This window comes from Sapajus apella, unplaced genomic scaffold, assembly GCF_009761245.1.
Source record: "Sapajus apella isolate SASKATOON/1434 unplaced genomic scaffold, GSC_monkey_1.0 scaffold18, whole genome shotgun sequence".
Classification (NCBI taxonomy): Eukaryota; Metazoa; Chordata; class Mammalia; order Primates; family Cebidae; genus Sapajus; species Sapajus apella.
Genome location: NW_022436958.1, coordinates 16,484,702 through 16,511,061, shown reverse-complemented (window position 1 = coordinate 16,511,061; position 26,360 = coordinate 16,484,702). Strand labels below are relative to the sequence as shown.

Sequence of the window (26,360 nt, the reverse complement as noted above, 5' to 3'; positions counted from 1 at the left end):
TAACAATAGCTGATGTTCTTTAAAAAAAGACACAAAAAAAATCTGAATGTTTTACGAAAGCTTACAGATTTGTGTTCTGACATATTCGAAGCTGTTTCTGGGCCTCACGTGGCCCATGGCCTGCAGTTTGGACAGGCGGACAGGCTTGCTTTAGATGAAGAGGAAATGGGTTAAATGATTTCCACAAAATACCACTAGTTACTTCTGGTTGCTAAGAGGATACTTTAAATGTAGATATTTCCATTTATTTCCAATTGAATGAATGTTTAGTTCTCTTTAAAGTTTCAGTTTTTGGATTTACTCAAAGATTTTTGGTGTTCATATATTTATAAAATAACTTAGTAGTATATGAGATAGTTGTTTTAAAATACTAAACAGCCTATCTAGGCTGTACTTACTTATCTTTTGGAATTTTACTTTAGCACACTTAAAGAAGAGCCCCAAGTAAAAAGGCAAACATCAAACTTATTTAGGTTATCAGTGTTCTGCTACAGCTTTGCAGCAAGAGTGGTTTTTTTTTTTTTTTTTTTTTTTAACCACCAAATTTAGGAGTTAATATTTTTTTCAGGTGGTTTTTTTGGAATACTAGGCAAAAGATAGGTCCAGTTGTTTGCGATTTATTCTCGCAGGAAAAACTATGAAGTAAACAAGTAAAATTATGAAGGAAAGAACTTGTGAGGTCCTCGTGTGAAGTTCTTTACTTTTGAAGTGCTTTTTTTTCATATCATGGTAAAATTGGACCAATTTAGTTTATACTTTGTAAAATTTGCTATAGTGTTAATACTGCTGGCATTACTACTGCTTTTTATTTTCATTTTTTAAAATATGGAGAGGGATAAATGAAATATGTTTGTTTATATATAACATTAGAAAGTTTCTGGGATGCTAAGAATGACTGAATAGGTTGTGTTGTGCTCCCTAGATTTTTGCTCATTTATTTGTTACTTTCCTCAAACTGATGATTCTTCTGAGAACACCTTGATAATTCATCTTAATGATTTATAATGAAATATACATGTGGTTGGCCACTTATGAATTATATCAAATATTATATATCAGCTACATTTTTTAAAGGTGCCAAAGTGTTCAAAATATTCAAATGTTTAACATTTTAGGAAATCTAAGTTTGTGTCTCAAACAACTAAAAATTCTTAATTACCGCACTTTTACACATTTGCCAAAGTAGTTTAAATGTTAATTTGTAAAGCAGTACATGATTTTGATTTTACAGTATGCTTCACATTAAGTAAATATGAACTACCACTTTGTAGCCTTAAGAATGATGTGGCATATGGAATATGTTGTGGCATTATTATAGCAACTAAGAATTTTTCCCCTTTATCATTTTGAAGCAAAATCTCATCTTCATTTAAGTGGTGAGATGGTGAGACCCTGTATTTCAGTCATGGGCCACATAGTGACGTGTTGGTAAATAACAGACCACATATGCAATGGTGTTCCTGTTAGATCATATAATATCTTATTTTTACTGTATTTTTTCTATGTCTGGATATGCAAACACTTACCATTGTGTTACAGTTGCCTACAGTATTCAGTGCAGTAACATGTTATAAAGGTTTGTAGCCGAGGAGCAGTAAGGCTATGCCATAATAGTCTAGATGTGTAGTAGGCTATAACCATCCAGGTTTGCGTAAGTGCATTCTATGATACACAATGATGATATCTCCGGACGACACAATTCTCAGAACATACAGTCATTAAATGACACATGACTGTATTTTATGTGCCCCTAAGACAGTGAAAAAAAAAACCTAAATGGAAAATCTGAAACACTCAACAGATAAAGCTGAGACACCAAAGGACTATACCCTCTATGTGAAAAAAGTATACCTACCAGGCCAGAGGAGAGAGCAATAAAACTTGAATGTTTCAACTCTTGTTATTGGGATGAGGGTGGGAAAAATCACTTAAGGATTTGAACCATAGCCAATTCTCCTAAGTTTGCATTCTGTATTCCCGTTAACAGTAAGTGTTAAAAGACTAGATAGCTTAGAGACTTTTAATGATCTCTGATTGATGGTGCTGCCAAAGTGACTGGCATAAATCAACACAAATTCTTTGAAAGATTCAGCTTCAAAGAAAGAAATCGTAAAACATGTCTCTGTTATGTGCATCCTAGAATTAATAGAAAACAGGAGTCATAACATTGCCACAAAGTAGATTTTTTAGACTTTGAAAAACAGACTTTTCTGGGATGCTCAGTCCTGTAAAGGAACTTTAAATTTCTCCAATTCTTAACAACAGTTTTTCATACAAAATGCAGTATTTTGCATATTTTTGGTTTTGTTATTTGGTTTTATGTAAACATCACAGTTTTGATTTAAATTATATTGATGATCTGTTTACTTTCAGGATATTCAGTTGTATTTAATTTAGTACTTGCGGATTAGTTTGTCAGATAAAACAAGATTAACTAGTCTTCACCTCCAGAATTTACAGAGATCTCTGAGGGAGAATGTAGCTTTTTATTTGACATTAAATCTCATTCTATAATCAATACCATGATTTCCAGTCTAAAGGAGTATTTTTGAGGTGTTTAACAATTTTAGGTATGGGAAGAAGGACAGTTAAAGAGAGAACTCTGTCAAACTCTGTATGTTCTTTAGTCATTTTCAAATATTGCCTGCTGTAAGTCTCATTGGCCTGGTCTAGTAAACTCTTACATGTTGGGTTTTTTTGTTTCTTTGGTTGGTTTTTTTTTGTGGCTTTGTTTTTAAATAAGATTTTATCTTTATATATGTTATAAAGTCAGGATATTTCAATTTGAAATTATATTTATTTGTACAATCTGTTGCTACCATGCAGGAGAACCTAAATATTCTATTGCATTATGCAGATTTTACTGTACTTTTAAAAATACCTTTAATTCTTAGAGAAGTTACTTTGATTGGTTTTTCTCTTAAGTTTTCAAACTTTGATCTCTCAATTTAGCTTAGAATTCTAGTTTTGGATATGTTACTAGCTTTTGATTTTATATGTAGGTCATTTAAAGTAGCAGCTGTTTCTCTCATGCATCTTGGTTGCTTTCCCACACAACCAATTACCTGATTCTGCATATTTTACATTGGCCTAAAGCAAAATTAATTGTAAGGTTGTATCTGTTGGCAGGAGATGTATGGGCTGGGAGTAAGCTTACTTATAGTTCTTTCTCATTTCATTGTTATATTTTTTTCTCCTTACTTTGTAAATTATTTCTCTGATTCTGTTAGTCTGGATGATAGAGGCTTGCCAGTGCTTCTGTTTTCAAATTCTATGCCTTAATAAAATATATATTATTTGGACCATGTTGCAAGTCAGCCACCACATTCTTACAGTAACAATTTTTGTCAAAAAGTTCTTGTTTAATGATGTTTAGGCAGTTTATTGGTTGTTTTTAATCTGTTAACTCCATGGTACTTCATTTTAATAGGTACTTTAGCCTTGTTTAGCTTCATGGTTGCTTTCACAAGGAATTCAATTCAGTGTGTGAATGTTCTTACATACCTTCAGAAGGCTTGAATCTCTGTGTTCCTACTGACTGTATGCTTATTCTTTTCTGTTGTTTTATTTCTCAGAATGTTCATTTACTTTGAAATTGTTTAATAACTGGTTACCTTGTTTCATTACCTGTGATTATTGTGTGTAATTTTTGTCCCCTCCTGAATTTCCTTAGATCTTTTTAATGGTCATTAAAATCAAAATTGTAACATGGGATTATACTAATATAGATGAGCATTGGGTCAAATTCTTAAGAAACTTGTCTTAATATTCAGGATTTATATTCAAACTTAGTAGAATTAATTCATGGATTTCAATGGCAGTTCTTGGTGAAGTAGTTTGAGCTACCGGACTAATATCTTCAAATATTTTTGTATGTGCCTTAAGTTTTCTGTACAAAAAAAGGGGTAGATGATTTGTGATTTTAAAAGGTTGTTTTTTTTTTTTTTTTTTAATGTATTTTTTAAAACCACTGTTTGGATATTAAGCACCTTTGATCTGGGATTTTGAAATGTGCCACGTTGCAAAATTTATTCAATACGTATATGAAAAATCAAAGGTGAAAAATGCTGAAAATATTTTATCTTAAATTCTCTTCCTCCAAAGAAGTGAGAAAAATATGAATGTTGTGTTACAACTAAATTAATATTTTTTTAAATTCAGGCCAGAAAAAAACCTAATAGTCCAAAGTTTTAAATTGACTTGTTAAAATAATTTTGATCATATGTATAAACGGTGACATAAATATTAAAATAGATAATTGATAAAGTACTTCATTCATTCAACAAGCACTTACTAAGCATACTATTCACATGGTATAGTGTTGAGTGGTTTTTAATCTTAAGTTATGGGATTCTTAAAGTCGTATTAAGTGCTTGGTCTTATAGTAACCTTTTTTTGCTTTTATTTTAGATGCCTGGAATGATGTCGTCCGTAATGCCTGGAATGATGATGTCTCATATGTCTCAGGCTTCCATGCAGCCTGCCTTACCGGTAATCTTGTGAAAATAACTATTTTCTGTGAAGTAATGTTTTGATTGATTGCTTTTATCTATGGAATAATAATATCTATGTATTTTATAGGCAATCATGTTAGCTATTGAAGTGCCTCTGTAGTACTGTAATAAAGTATGAGAATTACTGTGAGCTTTCAGTTTTAGTTTCTTTTTTTTTTCCTTTAATCCATCTTGGGTTATTTTCTTTGTTTTTTTTTTGTTGTTTGTTTGTTTGTTTGTTTGTTTGAGACAGTCTTGCTCTGTGCTCTGTCACCCAGTCTGAAATGCAGTGAGTGGCCTGATAACAGCTCACTATAGCCCAACCTCCTGGGCTGAAGCAATACGCCCACCCCAGCCTTCTGAGTAGCTGAGACCACAGACACATGCCACTATGCCAAGCTAATTTTTTAAAATTTTTTGTAGAGCTGAGGTCTCCCTATGTTGCCCAGGCTGGTCTCAAACTTCTGGGCTCAAATGATCCTCCTGCCTCGGCCTCCCACAGTGTTGGAATTACAGGCCTGAGCCCCTGTGCTTGTCCTGGATTTAGTTTCTGTAACTTGAATGATAGGCATTTACCTTTTCCCCTATATTGACATTATACTGTATGTACATCCTTATTTATTAGATTAATTCTCTCTTAAACAAGACCAGAATACTGAAAAGTATACATTGTGAGCCAGAAACTTTATTGGTCTGATAACATTTAAGTTTTAAATGGTAAATATTTGCCTCACTGAGTGTTAATTAAAAATTGATACAATAAGATTTAATACTAGATTTAGAAATCAGGATTTAATTGGAAATCTAATTCTGAGACTTCGGCTGTGGCAAATTAATTAGAAAATCTTTTGAACAGCCTTACCACCTCTGTTGGGTAGTATAGCCATATAAATTGTTACGAAATAAAAGTTAGTTTAACTTCTTTATTTTTTATTTATCTTTACCTGATACCCTAGTGGTTGTAATGAACAGATGTGGCATACTCCCTTGGGGTGGTAAGTTTGCAGATGTCTCACCCAAAACCCTAAAACCAGATACATTTCAAGAATTCTTTATAATACTGGGGAGTAACACATTGCATATAATATGTAAACGTTTCCTGTGGGGTCCAGGGCAGTGCCATCTAATTTATAGTGTTAGTATTATTAAAGCAAAACTTAATGGATATTCACTGAGGTTGGGATAAATGAAGGTTGTGGAATTTCATGTTCATTTAGGGCAGGTTTGCCACTGTAGTGAGTTTTGGTACCATATTTGAAAAAAGTTGGTTTTCAGAGTGTTTTGGTTTCCAGATTGTGGGTAAAGGGTTGAGTACTTGTGTACACTTGGTGACTATATAACATTTAAACTGCTTCCATAGCCCCCGGTTGCCAATCTCTTTTACAATTTATAGCAAGCTTGGGGAACTGAGACTAGTAAAAGTTTTACTAAGAATCTTTGAGTTAGAGGTTTGAGGGTTATACATAGCAAGTACTGATTTCAATGTGCTTTATGAGGAATTTATATAAAATACTTTCTTAAAAGATGAATAATACTAATTTCATTTTTCTCTTACAGCCAGGAGTAAATAGTATGGATGTAGCAGCAGGTATGTATACTATGTATAGTGGTATGTATACTATGTATAGTGGTATGTATTAGACCTCATACTTAATGGTAGTCCTGTCAACACAGCAGGTGCTCAGAGAGTATATATTAAATGAATGAACTCTGGTTGAGTTCATATTTGTACTTAGCAAACAGAATGATGTAGTGGCTCTATACTTCAGGTGTTTAGTATGAGCCCTTCTTGGCCTTCTAGACTACTTCAGAGTTACTTTCTTTTCACCTGCTTGGCCCTTGTATTAATAGTCATTGGAATAAATATCAGTTCCCAATAATTGGCCATTTTGACGAGTGAAACTTTAATATATAATAGTAATGCTACCAGTATTCATGAACACAGTTTTCCACATAAATTAACATTCCACATGCTGAACTTCATCCCACGATTATGACAAGATTTTTGTTTGTTTTAAACCCTACTGGTTGAAAGTTGTTTAAAATATACCATGTGCTTTTCTGCGGGTTCAAATGAGACTTAAGACGTTTCACAGATTTCATTCTTTATTTAAACTAAAATGTTCTGAAATACCTAGTACAATTATTTTATTTTATTTAGATATCTAGAGCTGAGTACTGTTACCCTCAGCAATCCTGGAAAATTAGATTAACTTTTATTAGTTACTCTTAAGATGCATTGGCTCTATAATTACCTTCTATAGTAGCTTGAGTATGGTAGATTCTTCTATAGTAGCTTCTTTTTTCAGTATATATGAACTTTGTTTTGTTTTACATACAATCTCCATCTTCTTTTTATTTGTACATTTAAATTACTAGCTTCTAAAGTTCAAGATGATTATTATGAGTTTTGTGACTAACATGCATTTCAGAATCCCTTAAGGATTTTCCTGTAATAGCATAGGACAGTACCATCTAATAGAACTTTCTGCAGTGATGGAAATGTTCTGTAATCGGTACTGCTAAATACAGTAGCCACTAGACATATGCAATTATTGAGTATTTGAAACGTGGCTGGTGCAATTGAAGAACTGAATTTTTTAAGCTTTATTTAATCTTAATTTAAATTTTAATTTAAACCTTATTTTAAATTTAATTTAAAGGAATATCTGGTGTCTGATTTGTACAGCACAATCTGGAATTTAGATAAACTTACCAGGAATCTAAAGCTATAGAATCAGTGGTTAGAGGCATTATTAGTGCTTTAGTAATACACTTAGTAGAGAACAAGGAATAAGCAAGATAGATACCTATTATAGTTTAAAAAAAAAAGAGAGAGAAAAGGCAAAGTTGAATACTTTTCACACTGCCTCCAGGTGGGTTTGTAGAAAGTTCAAACTCTGAAAATGTTTTGCACTATAGATGTTTATTTTCTGGAAAAGATAGCAAGCATATAGGTCATATGAGACAGTCAAGACAGTCTCAAAATCTTTGGTTAGAGAGGAGGAGGAAGTACTATTAATATATGAATAAATATTAAAACTATTATGAATGAGAGCATGATTTGTCACAGTATAAATATGTTGCCTGTTTTTTATTTTTTAGGTACAGCATCTGGTGCAGTAAGTACTCTTTAAACCTTTGTAGTATTTTAATTTCATACTTTAAACCTACTTTACTGGACAGACAGCTAAATCTTTACATTAACCCATAGTTTTCCCTTTTTTTCTATTCCAAGGATTGAAATATTGGTTTATTTTAAAATCTAGTTTTGGTGGGACTTAATGAGAGATGAGAATCATATGTATCAACTTTTAAAAGGATTTAAATTCTTCCCTCCCAGTTAGAAGGGAAGCAGAACTTGTTGGTGTACAGTACTTACCTAGTAATTACAAGTTAAGCGTTACATTAGAAGGTAATCTTTTCTCTTTTTGAGACAGTGTCTCTGTCACTAAGACTGAAGTGGAGTGGTACGATCTCAGCTCACTGCACCCTCCACCTCCTCAGGTGATCCTCCTGTCTCAGCCTCCTAAGTAGCTGGGACTACAGGTGCCCCCACCACACCTGGCTAATTTTTGCATTTTTTTAGAGATAGGGTTTCACCATGTTGCCCAGTATGGTCTTTAACTCCTGTCCTCAAGTAATCCACCCACCTCCGGCCTCCAAAGTGCTAGGATTACAGATGTGAGCCATCAGGCCTGGCCCATTTGATATTATTCTACTATAAGTACCTGCTTTTATTTTTGAAAAAGCATAACCTAATGGGTTTTTTTGTTTGTTTGTTTGTTTTGCTTATTTAAATAATGCAGGCTTATTGGGAGTTAAACAAGGCAGACATAAGAAGAATGTAAAATTCATCCTTAATTTTTTGACCATGAGGGAACCACCACCATTAATATCTAAGGAACTTTTTGTATGCTTATTTGTTAAATACACGTTTGTATTTTGTTTTTCTTGTTTAAAAGTTTATTGTGAAAATCTGTGTAAGTTTCTTAATGTAGATGTAATTTTTTAAATGACTTTGTAAAGTATTATTTGGCATACAGACACATTAAACCATTCACTTATTAATGGAAATTCAGTTTATATCTAGGATCCACTCCCAATTATGACCCCTCTTTTTTTTTTTTTTTTTGCACCTAAGAAAGATTCCAGAAATAATGTTTTTGGGTTGGCGAGTATGTAACTGGTCATGTCGTTTTTCAAGAATATAAAAAGACATATCTAATAATGGTGCAGTACCACATCTTTCTCTTCAAGAATCTCTGGCAGCAATAACCGGTATCACTCATTTGAATTTTGTAAGTGGACATGGCTTTAAAGTGATCGTTCTTCTTTGTCTCTTAATGAGATTGAACATTTTATTTGGTATTTGGCTTTCTCTTCTGTTAGCCTATCCCCGTCCTTTCCTATTTTTAGGTTGGGTTATTTTTATTTTTTTCTTGCAAATTTTATTTTGAGTTTGTCAAATGTTATTGGTGCTAACCCTTTAATAATCATGAATTTCAAGTATTTTTCTTTGTGATTGGTCTATTGATTTTTCTTTTGATGATGCTTGCCACACAACCTTTTAGTATGTTAATCTGCTAATTACATAGGTTATCTTTTAGCTTATGAGTTTATTGAAATTTTTACAAAAGTTTCCTCATTCTTATATTTTCCTTTTTTTTTTAACCTTTTTTTAATCAAGTGTTTGATTCATCTGAAATATCTATAAGATGAATAGCCAGTCGTGTCAGCTATCAAACCATTTTTTCTGACTTTAATTGAAAGCTCTTTATTGTCTAAGATATCTTAAATTCTCACATATTCTGGCATTTATATCTGTGTTTCCTTTTCCACTGTTTATTTCTATTTGTGTATTTCTAAACCAATATTAATACTTTTCCTGGCCAGGCGCATTGGCTCACGCCTGTAATCCTAACACTTTAGGAGGCCAAGGTGGGAGGATTTTTTGAGCCCAGGAGTTTGAGACCGTCCTGGGTAACATGGTGAAACCCCATCTCTACAAAAATACAAAAAGTAGCCGGATGTCGCAGCACACACTTGTAGTCCCAGCTCTTTGGGAGGCTGAGGTGGGAGAATTGCTTGAGCCTGGGAAGGTTGAGGCTGCAGTGAACCAAGATCACGCCACCACCGCACATTAGCCTGGATGACTGAGTGAGACCGCGTCTCAAAAAAAAAAAAATCTCTTTATTAGGTGGTATGTTTTTCTTGGTTTTCAGACATGGGACTTTTGTTGAAAAAAACTTTTGCTTTTTTAGAGCAGTTTTAGGTTTATAGCAAAATTGAGTGGATAGTAGAGTTTCCAGATTATACCCCCCAGAAATAACTGCTCTTCCCTGCTGTCAGTCAACATGTTACACCATATTGGTACATATGTTACAATAGATGAATATACACTGACAAATCATAACCATCCAAAGTACAGTTTTTGTCAGGGTTCACTGTTAATATTGTACATTCTATATATTTTGACAAATGTATAATGAATATATGTGTATCAACCATTGCAGTATCACATGGAATAGTTTCATTGTCCTAGAAATCCTGTGGTCTGCCTATTCATTTCTTCCTCCTCTACTGCAACAATCATTGATTTTTTTTTTTTTTTTTTTACTGTGTCCATAGTTTTGCTTTTCTAAGATTTTCATATAGTTAAAATCATATAGTATGTAACCTTTTCAAATTGGCTACTTTTACTTAGTAATACACATTTAAGATTTCCTCCGTTGTCTTTCTGTGGTTTAATACTTCATTTTTTGTTACCATTGAATAATACATTATCTGAATGTACCACATTTTACCCATTCATGTACTGAAGAACGTTTTGGTTGCTTCCAGGATTTGGTCATTATGAGTAAAGTTGCTGTAAACATCCATGTGCAGATTTTCTGTGTGAGCATAAGTTTCAGCTAATTTGGGTAGATATTAATAATGAGCACTATTTATTGCTGGATTATATAGTAAGAGTATGTTTAGTTTTATAAGAAACCTTGAGGTTGTCTTCCAAAGTGGCTGTATCACTCTGAATTCCTGTGACAGCAGTGAATGAGAATTCATGTTGTACCACACCTTCACCAGCATTTGATGTTATCAGTGTTATGGACTTTTGCCATTTTAATAGGTGTATAATATGGTATCTTGCTTTAATTTGCAGCTAGTTATATGTGATTTGGAGCATCTTTTTTTTTGCCATCTTTATGTCTTTGGGAAAGTGTTTCTTTGGATCTTTTTGCCTATTTTTTAATCAGATTGTTTTATTGTAGAGTTTTAAGATAAGTTTTTTATCAGATAAGTCTTTTGCAAGTATTTTCTCCCAGTTTGTGGCTTGTCGTCGTCTTCTTCAGACTATCTTTAACAGAGCAGAAGTTTCTAATTTTAATGAAAATTAAATCTGTTATTTCAGCCTATCAATATTTTATGGATTGTACCTTTGGGGAATTTTTTTTTTTAATAAGCTACCCTTACTGCAGTATGATCAGAAAGCACAGTCTGTTAAGATGTAAGGTTCTTTACAGTTTATTAAAGCTTCATGTACTTGTTCAGGGCTAGTTTTTAAGAATATTCTGTGCACTATGTAAAATTACTTTGTTATATTCCTACATCTTGGCATGTCTTGCATCTGCTTGGATCTGCATAAGAAGATAACGAATTAAAATCTTTAACTAGAAAAGATGAGTCATCTGTTTATACCTGTGTTTTTCTGTTGCTGCCCTCTGAATTTCAAGGTTAAATTGCCATATGCATATGTATTTAGGATAATTTTTGATCTGTTACTTTTTATCAGTGTATAGTCTCCCACTTTTCCATTATGGTTTTTGTTTTAAATTCTGTTTAGGTGAGGTAAATAGGTATCCTATTTTAAAAGTTTCTGTTTGCTTTGTAAAAATGTGTTACAAGTCGGGTCAACAAAGCAACACTGTGTCTCTACAAAAAGTAAAGAATTAGCCTGGCATAGTGGTGTGTCTGTAGTCCCAGCTACTCAGGAGGCTGAAGAGGGAGGATCCCTTGAGCCCAGAAGCTTGAGGCGGCAGTGAGCCGTGATCAAGCCACTGCGCTCCAGCCTGGGCAACAGAGTGAGATTCTTTCTCAGAAAAAGAGAAAGAAAAAGTTGTTACATTGTGAGTACATTATTTTTCCTATTTTTATTTTAACCTAAATATTGTCTATTCAGATTATTTTGAATATTTGTCTTGTGACCAATGACATACCAGATTCCTTTATCAATTCAAATAGCATTTTAAGACTGACTAAATTTCACTTGAATTTTATATGTATAAAAATAGCAGTAAAAGCAAGAGAACTAACTTCCTTCTCCAAAATTTAACACTAGTAATTTCATTTTATTGCTGTGGTATATTAGCTAGAATTTTAGTGATTACAGACATGTTTTTGTTTGTGATTTTAATGGAAATAGCTTTAGGATGCTATCTGATTGTCTTTTATTATTTGAGTTTTTCTTATTTGAGCATTTCTTTTTTTTGAATACTTGTGAACTTAGTTTTCTGGGTGTGATTTGATCATACCAAGTTTAATAGTGGGATTGCATATTTTTTTGATTTGATTAGATAATGGAAATAATTTCTTCTATAGATTTCCTAATATTGACCTGCTCTTGGTCATAGTGTATACGTTGTTAAATTTAAATTCATGATGCTCTTTTGGTACCCTTTCTGTTTCTTTTTAATTTAGCCAAGAGCATTTCATCTCTTTTCCCATGATCTGAAATCATGATATAAAATAGCAATTTTGTGTTCTTTAAAGGTTATATAACATTCTACTGTGAAACCATCTGGTTTTGTATCTTTCGTTTTGTGTTGTTGTGATGTTTAAGTGTGGTGTGCTTTTTCTGGTGTAAATTTTGGTAGAGTGATTTGCTTGGAAATAATTTTCTGTAGGTTTGATTTGTTGTAAATCTGTATCTACGATTGTGTTTTTCCTCACTTCTGATTTATTATTTGGCTTTTTCTTTTTGTTTTTGTTTTTTGTTTTTTGTTTTTTGTTTTTGAGACAGAGTTTCACTCTTGTTGCCCAAGCTGGAGTGCAGTGGCATGATCTCAGCTCACTGCAACCTCCACCTCCCAGGTTCAAGCAGCTGCCACAGGCTCCCAGGTAGATGGGATTACAGGTGTGTGCCACCATGCCCAGCTAATTTTTTTGTATGTTTAGTAGGAACAAGGTTTCATCATGTTAGCCAGGCTGGTCTCGAACTCATGACCTCAGGTGATCCACCTGCCTCCGCTTCCAAAACTGTTGGGATTATAGGCGTGAGCCACCATGCCTGGCCGACATTTTCTTATTTTCCTTATTTAGGGTAGTGAGGGGATTTTTCTGTTTATTTAGTGTTTGGATATAGCTATTTTTTTTCCTTAGTTTTCTTAAATTCAGCTTATACATTGTACAAATGTGTGTGTATATGTGTTTGTCTCCATGACACATAGAAGATTGAGTTTGTGTATATTGAATTTTTTTTACAATCCTCTTTGTGTCTTGTTGACTAGCTTTTTCTGAATCTGAAGAGCTTATTACTTGTGATAGTTACATATGTATGCCTTTTTTCTTATGCCCAGTTTTCTTTGCATTTCAAATGATTTTTCTGTATATATTTTTGCCACTATATCTTAGACATTTTCTATTATATTACAAATAGGATAATCAGTAATATGAATGGGCCATACTTGACCTGTTTTCCTATGGCTGGACATTGAGTTAACTAAGTTTTCACCATTACAGGAAATAATATTGTAGACAACGTCCTTGTACATGTTTGCAACAATATGAATGCAGTTTTTCAGAGTGAAATTTCAGGATCATCTGATGTTTGCATTTTTAATATTTGTAAGAACTGCTGTTGCCTTTATGCTCATTTCATTCCCAACAGTTAGCACATGAGAGTGCCCTTTTTCTTGTACTCCTTTCCCATTGTATATTAATGGTCTTTGTCATTTATCTGATGAGCAAAAAGTTTTCATTAATGTGTGTTTTGTTGATTGGCTAGTGAAGTTGAACATTAATATGTTAACTCTATTCTGTCTATGGCCATGTTTATTTTTCATTAGACTTTCTTTTCATATTGATTGTAGATAGAGTAAGGATAATTTTTTCCCTTATTTTGTTGATATACTCACAATTTATCTACTTCCCCAAAAAATGTTGTTTTAATTGATTTCTCAGAACTGCCATTTCATGTCTAATTTTTTATTTACACAATAACTGTTGGTAACAAAATAATTGTGGTCTTGAAAAGCATCTCGATATTCCAGTGTCATTTCCCAAGTCTCTATTAGCAAGTTACCAGCCTTGCTAAACCTTTTTTTTTTTTTTAATGTATAGCAAGATAGTGATTATACTTGATTTGTAGTATAGTTAAAAGGCTCAAATAAATAGGTAGAGAATATTAAGTTGATTTCTGTTTATTAGCTTTGTCTTCTCTTCCTCCTCATTATTTGGTCAGCTATACAGTGTCTCCCCCTTTCCTTTTTTAAATTATTCTTTTATCTCCTCGTGGTTTTGCTGAGTTTCCTCTTTTCTTAATGCTCCTTAGCAGATGTGACTTGGAAAGTTTAAAGCAGTCTACACAGTTTTGCAACTTACGGTAGCACTCTGTTTAGGTAGTGCAGTTTTGAGATGCTACTGAGATCATTAGTTGTTTTTAAAAGAAGAATACAAACTCCTTTATCTGTCTTTAACACTAACTTGTGAAATAAAGCATAATCATATAGTTGAAATTTCCACATTTGTGTTTCTGATCGCACCACCTTTTGATAAGAAGTTAAAGCAAGCTAATCACAGAAAGCTAGATTATTTTTTTCAGCATCTGTGTTATGTTTGCTTAAGAGATATTATGGTGGTTTTATCCAGTATAAGGTGCTAGAATTTAACACAGCTTTAGAATTGTCTAATTATTCTGCTACAGCATGCAGAAATTTATTGCAGATGGGATGGTCTAGTTGGGAGACAGTGACAGATTATCAGGCATTAGTTTCTCATAAGGAGCATGCAGCCTAGATCCTTCACATGCGCAGTTCATGATAGGGTTTCCGCTCCTATGAGAAACTAATGCCACCACTGATAGGACAGGAGACAGAGCTCACAAGGCAATGCTAGCGATGGAGAGTGGCTGTAAATACAAATGAAGCTTTTTGCTCTCTTACCCACTACTCACCGCCTGCCGTGCAACCCCGTTCCCAACAGACCACGGACTGGAACTGCACTGTGGTCCACGGCCTGGGGGTTGGAGACCACTGCTGTAATCCATAGTGTCTGTGACCTCCATTGTCAGGTTAGCAGTTGTGCATGAGTAAACAGCAAAAGTACCCACATCATTGGTTTCAAGGAAAATCATAAAAGTAATATCACTCCCTTAGGAACTAGGAATAAAATGATTAAGGTGAAAAAATTGATAAAGAAATGAATCACATTATGTTCAGTCACATTCCCAAAACAAAAATCAAAACTAGGTCAGTTCTTTTTAAAGTTGATAAGAAAAAGTAAATCAGCTTTTTAAATAAGTGCAAAAGACATTAGGAACCAGTACCAGAGATTTTTCACTTTATGATTTTTTATTTATGATTTTTTAAAGATATACCATATTACCAATATATTTGATGGTTATATTTGGAATATAATGGACATCAGCAACTCTGACATAGAAAGTCTCAATGTGAGGAAATTTAAGGGATTTCTTAAGTGCTTCATTTGCCTATTTTTCTTGTTATGTATGCCTAAAAGTGGTATATGTTAAAATTAATGTGCAAGTAAGACTGTCAGTAAGTTTGAAGTAAAATCTGAGTGATAAAAAAGCATGTGATCATTTGGCAGTGACTTTATTTTTTCTTAAAGGTTTGTACAATAATGTCTTAAATTTGAAGAAATACTATACATTATTTTTGTAACCCTCCTTCAAGCATAGTAAAATTTGTGACCATCTGAAAAATCTGTTAGTTGGAAGTAGATATACTGCCTTTGATAACATCATTCATTCATTCATGATGAAAAAAAGTTTTAAAACTTTTAACCAACCTTTATCTGAGAGATATCTAGTGTTGCCTGAAGTATCATTAGCAACTTCTAGTAGGTTCTTTGTGTGTTCTGTTGACCTTAATAATGGATTTTATTCTATATCAAACCAGTTTCATTCATGAAACATTTTATCTTACCCTTATTGTTTTGAGGCATTCACATACACATTTTATCCCTGTTAAATTTCATCTTGTTGATAGTTAAAATTTCATTGTTGTCCAGAACCTGTGTTTTCCAGCTTGTACAGCTGTGTCTTTATGGCATGTCAATTAGAACTTTGTCTAAGATGATACAAGTATTTTTTGGACTAGAGTAGATGAATAGATGATCACATGGTCAATTCAACTATATTAGCATCTAGTTCGTGTATTTTCTTTTATACACTAGGCTTAGATTTATATTCTGAAAGACGATTTTGTGTATGTAAGTTATAAAGTTACTATTCTTAGGAGAGTAGTCTTATCTTTGTAATTCAGAGAGATCCTGAAATAAACTGTCAAAATATGCCCAGTTTATACTTTTAATTGATTTCCTAATATATTTATTGCCTTGGAACTAATGATACTGATATTCATTGTCAATGGCATTGTTAAATAATTTATATCTTTTTATAATCTTTAATCTTTAGAAATCTATGTGGACTGAGCATAAATCACCTGATGGAAGGACTTATTACTACAACACTGAAACCAAACAGTCTACCTGGGAGAAACCAGATGATCTTAAAACACCTGCTGAGGTAAAAGTTTTGAGGGCTGGAATTCAGGGACCATCAAGTCGACTGGGGCATATTTTTTTTAGGATTTTGTAAGTAGTCGACTATCCAAAGAGCAGTACTGCTTAAATGCCAGAAGAGGATCTGTAAAGACATTCAGGAAAAAAACAGGATTAATGTAGTCAAACTGATCAGGAAGAAGAGCAATAAAACTCATCAGTTTAATCTTGTTTAGTGATTTTGCCCCTGCTCAGGAAGCCTAGTAGAGTGAGATCAATTTAAGAAATGTGATTTAAAGAATAAATTGGAAGCAGGGAAGGCTGTTTCTTTGCTTGTCCTTTATTTTTTTCTGTTTGTAGCAAAACTGGGTGATTTTAAATGACTTCTACTGAGTTCTTAAATTTCTGGTAGGGTTAAGAGTAGTGGAGATGAATGAAGTTACCTTAAAGTACCTTCTCTTAGAGTGGGAGGTTTTCTCTTTGCAGGAAATGCTGTTTTTAAAAGTGTGTTATTTCGTTTTGGTGTAGTAAGTTTTACCATTCAAAATATACAGATACTGAAGAAAAAGTTAAGGTTGAAGGAATAAACTGAATTAAGCAATGTTGCATGTGGTTTAGTTAGAAACTCTGGGGTGCTAAAAGTAAGTAAGAGTTGATCTGGCATTTAAGATTGCTATGCTTAAGTTTCATTGTGGCTGGTGGTATACCTTTTTGTTTTCTTCTCTTCCTAATGAAGGAATTTGAGAAGGTAAGAGTATTTTCCAGGTCCCCATACTGATACGTACAGCAATGCTTGGGGGGTGGGGGTTGGTAGATTTTTAAAAACATGTATTCCAGTACTGATTAATAGTCGATGATATTAATGCTGTACTTTGTCCAAGACACTGTGTCTGGATTCAAGCTTTGAATAGATTTCTCATGCCACCCTAACAGGTTTTGTGTATTAGATTTTAAGTATATTATACCTACATGTTTGCTTACATAAGTTAGTTCATACAGAGTTATAATAAACTACAAAACTGAAATTGGAGCATGACTAAACTAGATTTTGTTTTTTTCCAACTTTTGTGGTTTTCCAACTAGTATTAGTATTTGAGAAGACTATTAAATATGGACGACAATCTTTACATATAATGGGGTGTAAATGATAAGAGTAAATAGGATTTGATATTAATATACAACTGATTTTGAATCTTGGTTTTGCTTTTTAATGAGTATATTACCTTAAATGCATTACTTTCTGACTTCAAGTAACAGTCCCTAGATATGGAATTATGTTACACATTTTGCAGTGTTATAAGGATTAAATAATATATTCAAATGACATCACTCAGTGAGTATTCAGTAATTGATAGTTCATATTATTATCATCATCTCACAAGTTTTACAATTGTATCACAATTGGTAATTAGTGAAAACATACATGCAAATGATCAGTGATGCTAAGTACGTTATTATTAACAGACAGTTTTTTTTTCTCTTTAGCAACTCTTATCTAAATGCCCCTGGAAGGAATACAAATCAGACTCTGGAAAGCCTTACTATTATAATTCTCAAACAAAAGAATCTCGCTGGGCCAAACCTAAAGAACTTGAGGATCTCGAAGGTAAAATGGGGAAAAGTAGTTTTAATGTATATCTTTTATATATGTATGTCATTCACCTTGAAACAATTCCTCAGAATAGGATTGTTCAAACAAAGGTCTTTTTTTTTTTTAATTAAATGATTAGAACATTTAAAATGATATAACAGTTTGTTGGGCTCTTATTTTCTTGTTGCTCTAGATCTCAGTTCTATAGATTTTAAATAGATTTTTATTTGATTTGATTCCACTGAAACTAGGATACCAGAATACCATTGTTGCTGGAAGTCTTATTACAAAATCAAACCTGCATGGTGAGCTGCTTTGATAATTCATTTTCTGTCATACCTAACGTTTTTATTAGAATATGTCACTAATATTCACTAACCATGATTGGATAAATCTGCAGTGAAAAAAATCTAAGAATTCCTTTCATTAAAGGGTTATATTATAAATGAGCTTGTAGCTTTTAAAATTGTACCGTAGTTTTTACAAAAAAATCGTTTATCATTCAATTGAACAAGGATTTCATATACAAAATTTCTAAATCCTACTATGAGTGTTGGTGCATACATAGAATATGTGTTTTAACTCATTCACGGTGGTACATAGTAGAGAACCTTGAATCTTTATCCATTTATATTTTGTTAGTATATTGTCAGACTATATATTTAATGCTGGTTTTGTTTTAGCATTACGTTGCAAAATAACCTTGATATGTTCTTTATGGAAGAATTAAGGTAAACCAAGTATCCCACCTTTCTTATAGAGGGAGAATTTTCAACATTGGAACTAATCAGAATAACCCTTAAAAATCTAGAAATACCTAATACGAAATATAAAACCTAAGACTTAAAATAGAGATAATGAGTAAGAATTGAAAATCTAGTTTTCATACTTACTTTTAATAGAATCTAGTATCATAAAGTATACAGAATTAGAAGCAGCAGATTGTAGGAGAATGGGGCTAATAAAGTATATAGTGATATGGAATGACATCTGGCATGAAAGATAAAAATTTCCTAGAAGACACTGTCGTCCTTGTGCGACCTCATTAGTTAGATCATCATTGTATCAGAAAGATGTTAATTATATTAGTAATGATAACTTTTTAAGTATGTTTTTTCAGCCATCCGAAACATTTTCAGAAATGTTTTTCTTTAAAGGGCGGTAAGTTTTAAAAATATTTTTATAAAGAGTTAGGCTTACATTGTCACTTAATGTGGAAAAATCCCATTTCCTGGTGATGTCGAATGAAAGATATTTTTGTTACATCCAAAGGAAAATGTACTGGAGTGAAAACTGAAATAGTACAGATCTTTAAAGCTCAGTTTAAGTTACCTATACTAGCATTGACTAACAATAATACTGTAGATAGGTAGATTCCCAGTTGATCACTTATGAAGTATCAAGCTCATTTCTGATATAACCCTACTACAAATAGTTGGTGTGCATAACTATCTATCTATTTGTCAATGCTAGTATATATGTGCTGGAATTTTGTAATAAATTTGATCCCATTTTGAATTTAGTATCTTAAAAATACATCAAACTAGTCTCATCCCTGGAGAAAATACTGTTTTCTTCCAGAATTACACAGATACTTTCATAGAGTTGTTACAGCAGCTTTTGGGAAAGTAGCAGCATGGAATAAGCTTTCCTAGTAATTATTCTTATTTGAATTTGTTTTAGTCTTTATTTGCTATACTAGAACATTGGAGCAAGAATTTGTTCTGTAAAAGTGATTTTTTGTTTTTTAGGATGGCAAATGAAATCCTATTACATGATATGTTACCTTCTTTTAAAGCTTATTTTCAGGATTATATTTTAAAACTAGTAGATGACTCTTTTTCTCTCTTTAATAGCAATGATCAAAGCTGAAGAAAGCAGGTGAGCAATTTTGGACATCAATTTTTATTTACAAATTTGGTCTCTCCTATAACATCCTTCTGTTTGCTCAGTTTTCTTTATAATACAAATAATTATGTAACATGTTAGGTTTGATATTTTGATCTCCTTATAGCATTTTGTTGAGGAAATAATAGGAAGAGGGATATTTACTCAATTTGATGCTTTGCTACACAGCAATTATTAGAATTTGGACTGTATGCCTTATTATGTTAAAGTCCAAAATTCAGTTTGCGAGTTGACTAGGGAGTGGATGAAATATATCTGTGTTTCTCTTCCTTTATACAGGGTTTCCTCTAAATGGGTGAATTGTAGAAAATTTAAAGTTCTTAGAGAACTTTTCATTTGGGTTAAATTTTATGGTGTAATACAATCCGATAGATTGGGCATTTTATAATGTGAGCGCTGACTGAACTTTTAGAAATGCACACACTTGCATGAGTTCCTGTAATTACCATGAATGTGTACTGAATTAAGTCAAAGTAGTATAGTTACAGTCTGGTTTTAAAATCTTTTTTAATGGGTTTGACATTTCTTGCTGTTTTTTCCTTCAGTTATTTCTCTTAATCATTTGATTTTATGACAATTTTAAAGCTAGCTTGATTTACCTTTCTGATTACAATAACGAAGTGACCATTGTTCTCTTTTTTGAATGTATAGTAAGCAAGAAGAATGCACCACAACATCAACAGCCCCAGTCCCTACAACAGAAATTCCGACGACAATGAGTACCATGGCTGCCGCAGAAGCAGCAGCTGCTGTTGTTGCAGCAGCAGCAGCAGCAGCAGCAGCTGCTGCTGCTGCCAATGCTAATGCTTCCACTTCTACTTCTAATACTGTCAGTGGAACTGTTCCAGTTGTTCCTGAGCCAGAAGTTACTTCCATTGTTGCTACTGTTGTAGATAATGAGAATACAGTAACTATTTCAACTGAGGAACAAGCACAACTTACTAGTACCCCTGCTATTCAGGATCAAAGTGTGGAAGTATCCAGTAATACTGGAGAAGAAACATCTAAGCAAGAAACTGTAGCTGAGTAAGTTTAGTAACTTGTCTTCTGAAAATCAGTACCAGATTTCATTAATAAAATAATTGCCAGTTTAGTTAGTGGCCACTGATTGCTTAAATAATTTTTTTTTTTTTTGAGAATCATAACATCAAGCCATTAGGTAGTTGATCTGTTTTCAGGCCGAATTTTGGGGGATCATGCTGCAAACGTGAAAAATGGTTCACAGGAATTGTAGCAAGTAGAGCCAAGGCTAGGGAGTTGGGGTACAAATCTAAAAGATTGCTAGAAACCTTAGTAAGCAGCATACATCATATTTCAATGCAGTGTTTTACATGAGATCAATGCAAAAATTCATGAATAACAAACTATCAGTATTTTCAGTTAAGATAGCTGTACTGATTCTTCTTTGGCTGTTGGTATTTTGGGTTTCAACCTCCTGTAAGTAAGTTAAAAAAATACAGCTTTGTAGAAAAATGAATTATTGGTTAAAAAAAGACAGCTTATGGCTGGGCGTGGTGGCTCACACCTGTAATCCCAGCACTTTCGGAGGACGAAGCAGGAGGATCACTTGAGCCTAGGAGGTCAAGGCTGCAGTGAGCTATGATTGCACCACTGTACTGCAGCCTGGGTGAGAGAGCAAGGCCACTCCGGTCTTTTTTTTTGACACGGGGTCTCACTCTGTCACCCAGGCTGGAGTGCAGTGGTGTGATCAGCCCTCACGTATCCTCGACCTCCTGGGCTCAAGCGATTCTCCCACCTCGGCTTCCTGAGGAGCTGGGACTACTGTCACAATACCATGCCTAGCTTATTGGCCTACCTCAGCCTCCCAAAATGCTGGGATTATAGGTGTGAGTCACTTCACCTGGCCAAGAAAAAAAGGCAATTTACAGAGAAAGTTAGTTGTCTAGGAAGTATATGAAAAGCCATTCAGCCATAATAATAAAGAATATAAGCTAAAATAATACTGTGAAATTCAAGTAGAGAAACATTTAAAAGATAACACCAGATAAAAGAAAACTCTCATTTCACTCTTAGTGAGAGTAAAGTAGTAATACAGCTTTTTAATAAAGCAAAGCTGTATCTGTCAGCATTCATGGTTTGTGTGTACTTGCATATCCTGTAGTCTAGTAACATTTTATAGGGCTATGCTTTATAGAGCTTTAGAAAGTGAGGTCAAGCTAAATTTCTTGACATTAAGGGTGGCCTCATGTTTAAAAGAAGAAGTTAACTGTAATCTCATGATCCAAACATGATTATCCATCTTAATATTTAAGCATGTTGCCTTCATCTTTCCATCCCCTATTTTAAGTGTTCTTCTGTTTTTTGTATATTGGTTTCTCAAAGTCAAAATAGCATTATAACTTTTTCTGATGTTTAAAAAGTTTTAAAAAATGTATATGGTGTATTCGAGGGCATGAAAATGAAATCAACATTTTATTTTATACTTTCTCCGCCTTTTCTCTACATTTAAGATACATGATATGTATCTAATATATCAGAGACATCTTTCACATTGATAGAAATGAGTATCCATCATGTCAAATGATGAGTTATTTCATTGTGCATAAAAGTAAGTGCCACCCTATCGATGGACATTTAGGCTTTTTGGAATAACTTTATTTTGCATATTGTCATACTGAAACTTTTCTTCAATAATGTTTTCCATGAGTTTAACATTAAACAGTTGTTTCCTGCTTTATTCTTTTCATCATTTCCTTGGTATAGTGCCTGAGTCATTATAATGTGCTTTGATTTTAATTACCGTAACAGATTATTTTTTGTCGGTATCTACTATAGTGTCTCTTCGCCTAAGCATGCTACTTAAAGTACTTTTTTGATCCCTTGGCATGCAACTCATGCATTTCTTTATTTTTATGTAGAAAGAAACATAAGGCTTTCTCTTCAGGAACACCCCCAAACAAGTTAATAATTCTGGGTTGTATTAATTATTGTTTGACATCATTATTCAGCAAACTTTTTATTGAAATGTCAGATTGGAAATATTGTTGGTTTTTTTGTGTCATACAGTCTTTATATAGTGACTCGGCTCAGCTGTGGCAGCACAGTCAGCCATAAACAATGTGAAACAAATTAACATGGCCATGTTCATGTACAATTATAATTACAAAAATTAATAGCAGGCTGAATTTGTCTAGTGGGTCATAGTTTGTCAACACTGATTAGATTGATCCTTACATATTATTTATATTCACACTTGCCCAAATGCTTAGAGTTACTATAGCACTAATATGAAACCAGTAAATAAGTTTAATAGGCCATTTAAAACTATTATTGCTATTGGTCAGAGGAGCTAGTGTTTTAGGTCAGTTAAACGTTTATTTTGTCATTTGTACAGGGTCTTAAAAAATGATTTAATAACTGAAGTTTTAGGAAACTATTTCTTTGTCTTAGGATAAATGTGTTTTTAGAGTTCATATAGCTTTTATTCTAAATGTCAAATTTTAGCTCAACATCAGACATTCAGACAATTTAGGCATTATTTTTCTACATGAAGCAAAAATTTATTTAATTCAAAAATACCACATTTAAATTTCTCTCTAGTTTTACTCCCAAAAAAGAAGAGGAGGAGAGCCAACCAGCAAAGAAAACATATACTTGGAATACAAAGGAGGAGGCAAAGCAAGCTTTTAAAGAATTATTGAAGGAAAAGGTATTAATATTGCAGATTTTTACTGTTGCTTAGCTTTCTGACATCAAGCATTATAGATTTTTATGTGACATGTAATAATTACCTGGTAAATGAAGTTACTCTTTAATTAGCATGGTGATGGTATTAATAATACCAATCTCATGAACTGTTGTAACCAAAAATCAACTAAATAAGTCTAGTTTTTTTTTGAAGAACACTTTTGTGAAACTGACTTTCACCACACAAACTATTGTGTACAAGGTACTTCACAAGCACATTTCTATCCAATATTTGATTTAAGCCTTTTTAATTCATAATATTTATCTTTTATCAGTAGTTTAAGAAGAAAAGCATTTATGATCTTTAAATTTCAGTTTAAAGTTTTCATTTTAGTTCATAGGTGTATTATATATCTTTGCCTTCAATAAAAAAAACTTTTTTTTTTTTTTTGGGGGGGGGGGGGCAGAATCTCACTCTGTCACCAGGCTAGAGTGCAGTGACGTGATCTCAGCTCACTGCAACCTCTGCCTCCCAGGTTCAAACATTTCTGCTGCCTCAGCCTCCCAAGTAGCTGGGATTACAGGCATCCACCACCTTGCCCAGCTAGTTTTTGTGTTTTTAGTAGAGACAGGGTTTCACTGTCCTGACCAGGATGGTCTCGACCTCTTTACCTCATGATGTACCTGCCGTGGCCTCCCAAAGTAATGGAATTACAGGTGTGAGCCACCACGCCAGGCCAATAAAATACTATTTTTTTAAACTTGTTTCAAACTCCTGCAAAGGGAAGAGCTTGATGTTTGCAGTGAGTACTGTACTTGGTTCCCTATTATGTGACTTTAAGTATTCTTGTGTGACATTTTAATTTTTCATTTAAATGATTTTCAGCGGGTACCATCGAATGCTTCATGGGAGCAAGCTATGAAAATGATTATTAATGATCCACGATACAGGTAGTACTTCAATTTTTTATTTACTTTTCACTTTGAGCGTAGCAAGTGTAGCACATTTAAAGTTGTGCAGAAAGATACAACATTTAACTCCATTGACTTCTGTTGTTTAGGATACCTAGTATAGAGATGTTTTATGTCTAATATGAACCAAGAAGTCAAAGGCTTATCAAACAATTCAAGTACCCTGCTACATATAAAACAAGAATTATTTTAAAAGTAGAAATTATTTCCTTGTCTTTAATTTTTGAAATGTTCTTAATTTATATGTGAAAACAATTTTACTGTTTTTTCAAACCACTAATATTTGATTATTTTGCAAATGTTTACTCTTACATGATATTTTTCTATTAGTGCTTTGGCAAAGTTAAGTGAAAAAAAGCAAGCCTTTAATGCCTATAAAGTCCAGACAGAGAAAGAAGAAAAAGAAGAAGCAAGATCAAAGTACAAAGAGGCTAAAGAGTCCTTTCAGCGTTTTCTTGAAAATCATGAAAAAATGACTTCCACAACCAGATACAAGTAAGATGTTTAGTGTTCCATGGCCTATATTTACTACATTGTTGTTTTGTGTCATTTTTTTTGCCATGTGCAGTAGCTGATCCAGAGCCTATTAAATAAAGCTGAATGACTCTGAATGTAGAAGTTTCATGAAGTACAAAATAAATCTGTAGTTAAATGTAGAATTTAACTTATAGACTTACTAAGTTTTTTAGAGACTGAAAGAAGGGGAGAAAGACTGCATTTAATAATCAAGTTTGAGGCCAGATGTGGCGGCTCACACCTATAATCCCTACACTTTGGGAGGCCGTAGCAGGCAGGTGGCTTGAGCCCAGGAGTTCAAGACCAGCCTTGGCAACATGGGAAAAACTGTCTCTAGGAAAAAAAATGTACGAAAATTAGCTACGCATGGTGGCACGTGCCTGTAGTCCCAGCTCCTTAGGAGGCTGAGGTGGGAGGAACACTTGAACCCAGGAATGTCAAGGCTGCAGTGAGCCATAATTGCACCATTGCACTCCGGGGTAACAGTGAGACCCTGTCCCCCGCTAAAGAAAAAAGGAAAAGAAAAATCAAATTTGATTGCCTTTTACTTAAAAACATTAAAATTATTGATATTTGTGGGGGAAAAAGAGGCTATTTTCATTAAGTAGGTATAGCATTTTTAATAAACTTTTATGTAGCATTCTTCATTTTAGGTTGCTTTATTATGTAAAATTGTGGGTAATTTAATATTAAATTTTTTTTCATATGTTATTAAACCTATTTTCCATGTGTACTTTGTTTTACTCAGTATTCCAGAGAAGTCTGTAATTTAGTTCTGTAGGCATTTTGGTAGTCCATGTGGCTGCCCCTAGAAAAAGATCTAGTCTAGACCATAAACATTGCCCAATGTGAATTATCCCCTCTATCTCTAAGGAGAGATGGAGGCATGTGCTGCTTTTTTTTTTTTTTTTTTTTTTGGTAATTATCCAGGAGCTTACCTTTAATATATTTATGAACTTAGAAAGTGTTCATTTTGTAGTTTTAAATTAAGTTTAAAAATTGCTTAAAGTTAATTTTTGTTGTATAATATAATCTTTTTAACAAATAGAAAAGCAGAGCAAATGTTTGGAGAGATGGAAGTTTGGAATGCAATATCAGAACGTGATCGTCTTGAAATCTATGAAGATGTTTTGTTCTTTCTTTCAAAAAAGGAAAAGGTATTATTCTTAGTTATCGGTATTTACAGATAGCACAAGATGTTTTCTCATTCTGATGAGGAGTGGTTTTATAACATGTACATTTTTATGGCTTAGTTGATCTAGTTTATGTGGTATAGCAGATTTATTTATTTATTGGAAGTAATCTTTACAGAGGAATGTATAGCTTCTATAATAGTAAGCTTCTTTATCATTCATCTACCATATAAAATACTGATGTAGACTCAATGAGCACTCATTCGCTATTTGTATTGTCATTAATTGGCTGTCTTATGCTAACTTTGGAAAAGAAGATAAGTTTTTGGCTCATTAAGTTTAAAAATGCTCGGTTTCTTT

At 33.2% G+C, this 26,360-nt stretch overlaps 1 protein-coding gene across 8 annotated transcripts in view; it reads left to right on the top strand.

The window, feature by feature from the left end:
* Positions 1-26,360, top strand: part of PRPF40A (pre-mRNA processing factor 40 homolog A) — a 58,783-nt gene that overhangs the window by 16,814 nt on the left and 15,609 nt on the right. For 4 of the 8 annotated variants that reach the window (XM_032286268.1, XM_032286269.1, XM_032286273.1 and 1 more), the window contains exons 3-14: positions 4,411-4,491; positions 6,051-6,081; positions 7,599-7,615; positions 16,147-16,257; positions 17,718-17,838; positions 18,075-18,128; positions 19,680-19,704; positions 20,383-20,757; positions 23,293-23,401; positions 24,266-24,330; positions 24,682-24,846; positions 25,916-26,024. In XM_032286268.1, coding sequence (XP_032142159.1) covers positions 4,411-4,491; positions 6,051-6,081; positions 7,599-7,615; positions 16,147-16,257; positions 17,718-17,838; positions 18,075-18,128; positions 19,680-19,704; positions 20,383-20,757; positions 23,293-23,401; positions 24,266-24,330; positions 24,682-24,846; positions 25,916-26,024 — 1,263 coding nt within the window. The remainder of the gene's footprint in view (positions 1-4,410; positions 4,492-6,050; positions 6,082-7,598; positions 7,616-16,146; positions 16,258-17,717; positions 17,839-18,074; positions 18,129-19,679; positions 19,705-20,382; positions 20,758-23,292; positions 23,402-24,265; positions 24,331-24,681; positions 24,847-25,915; positions 26,025-26,360) is intronic. The other 4 variants (XM_032286270.1, XM_032286271.1, XM_032286275.1 and 1 more) reach the window with 1 other exon arrangement.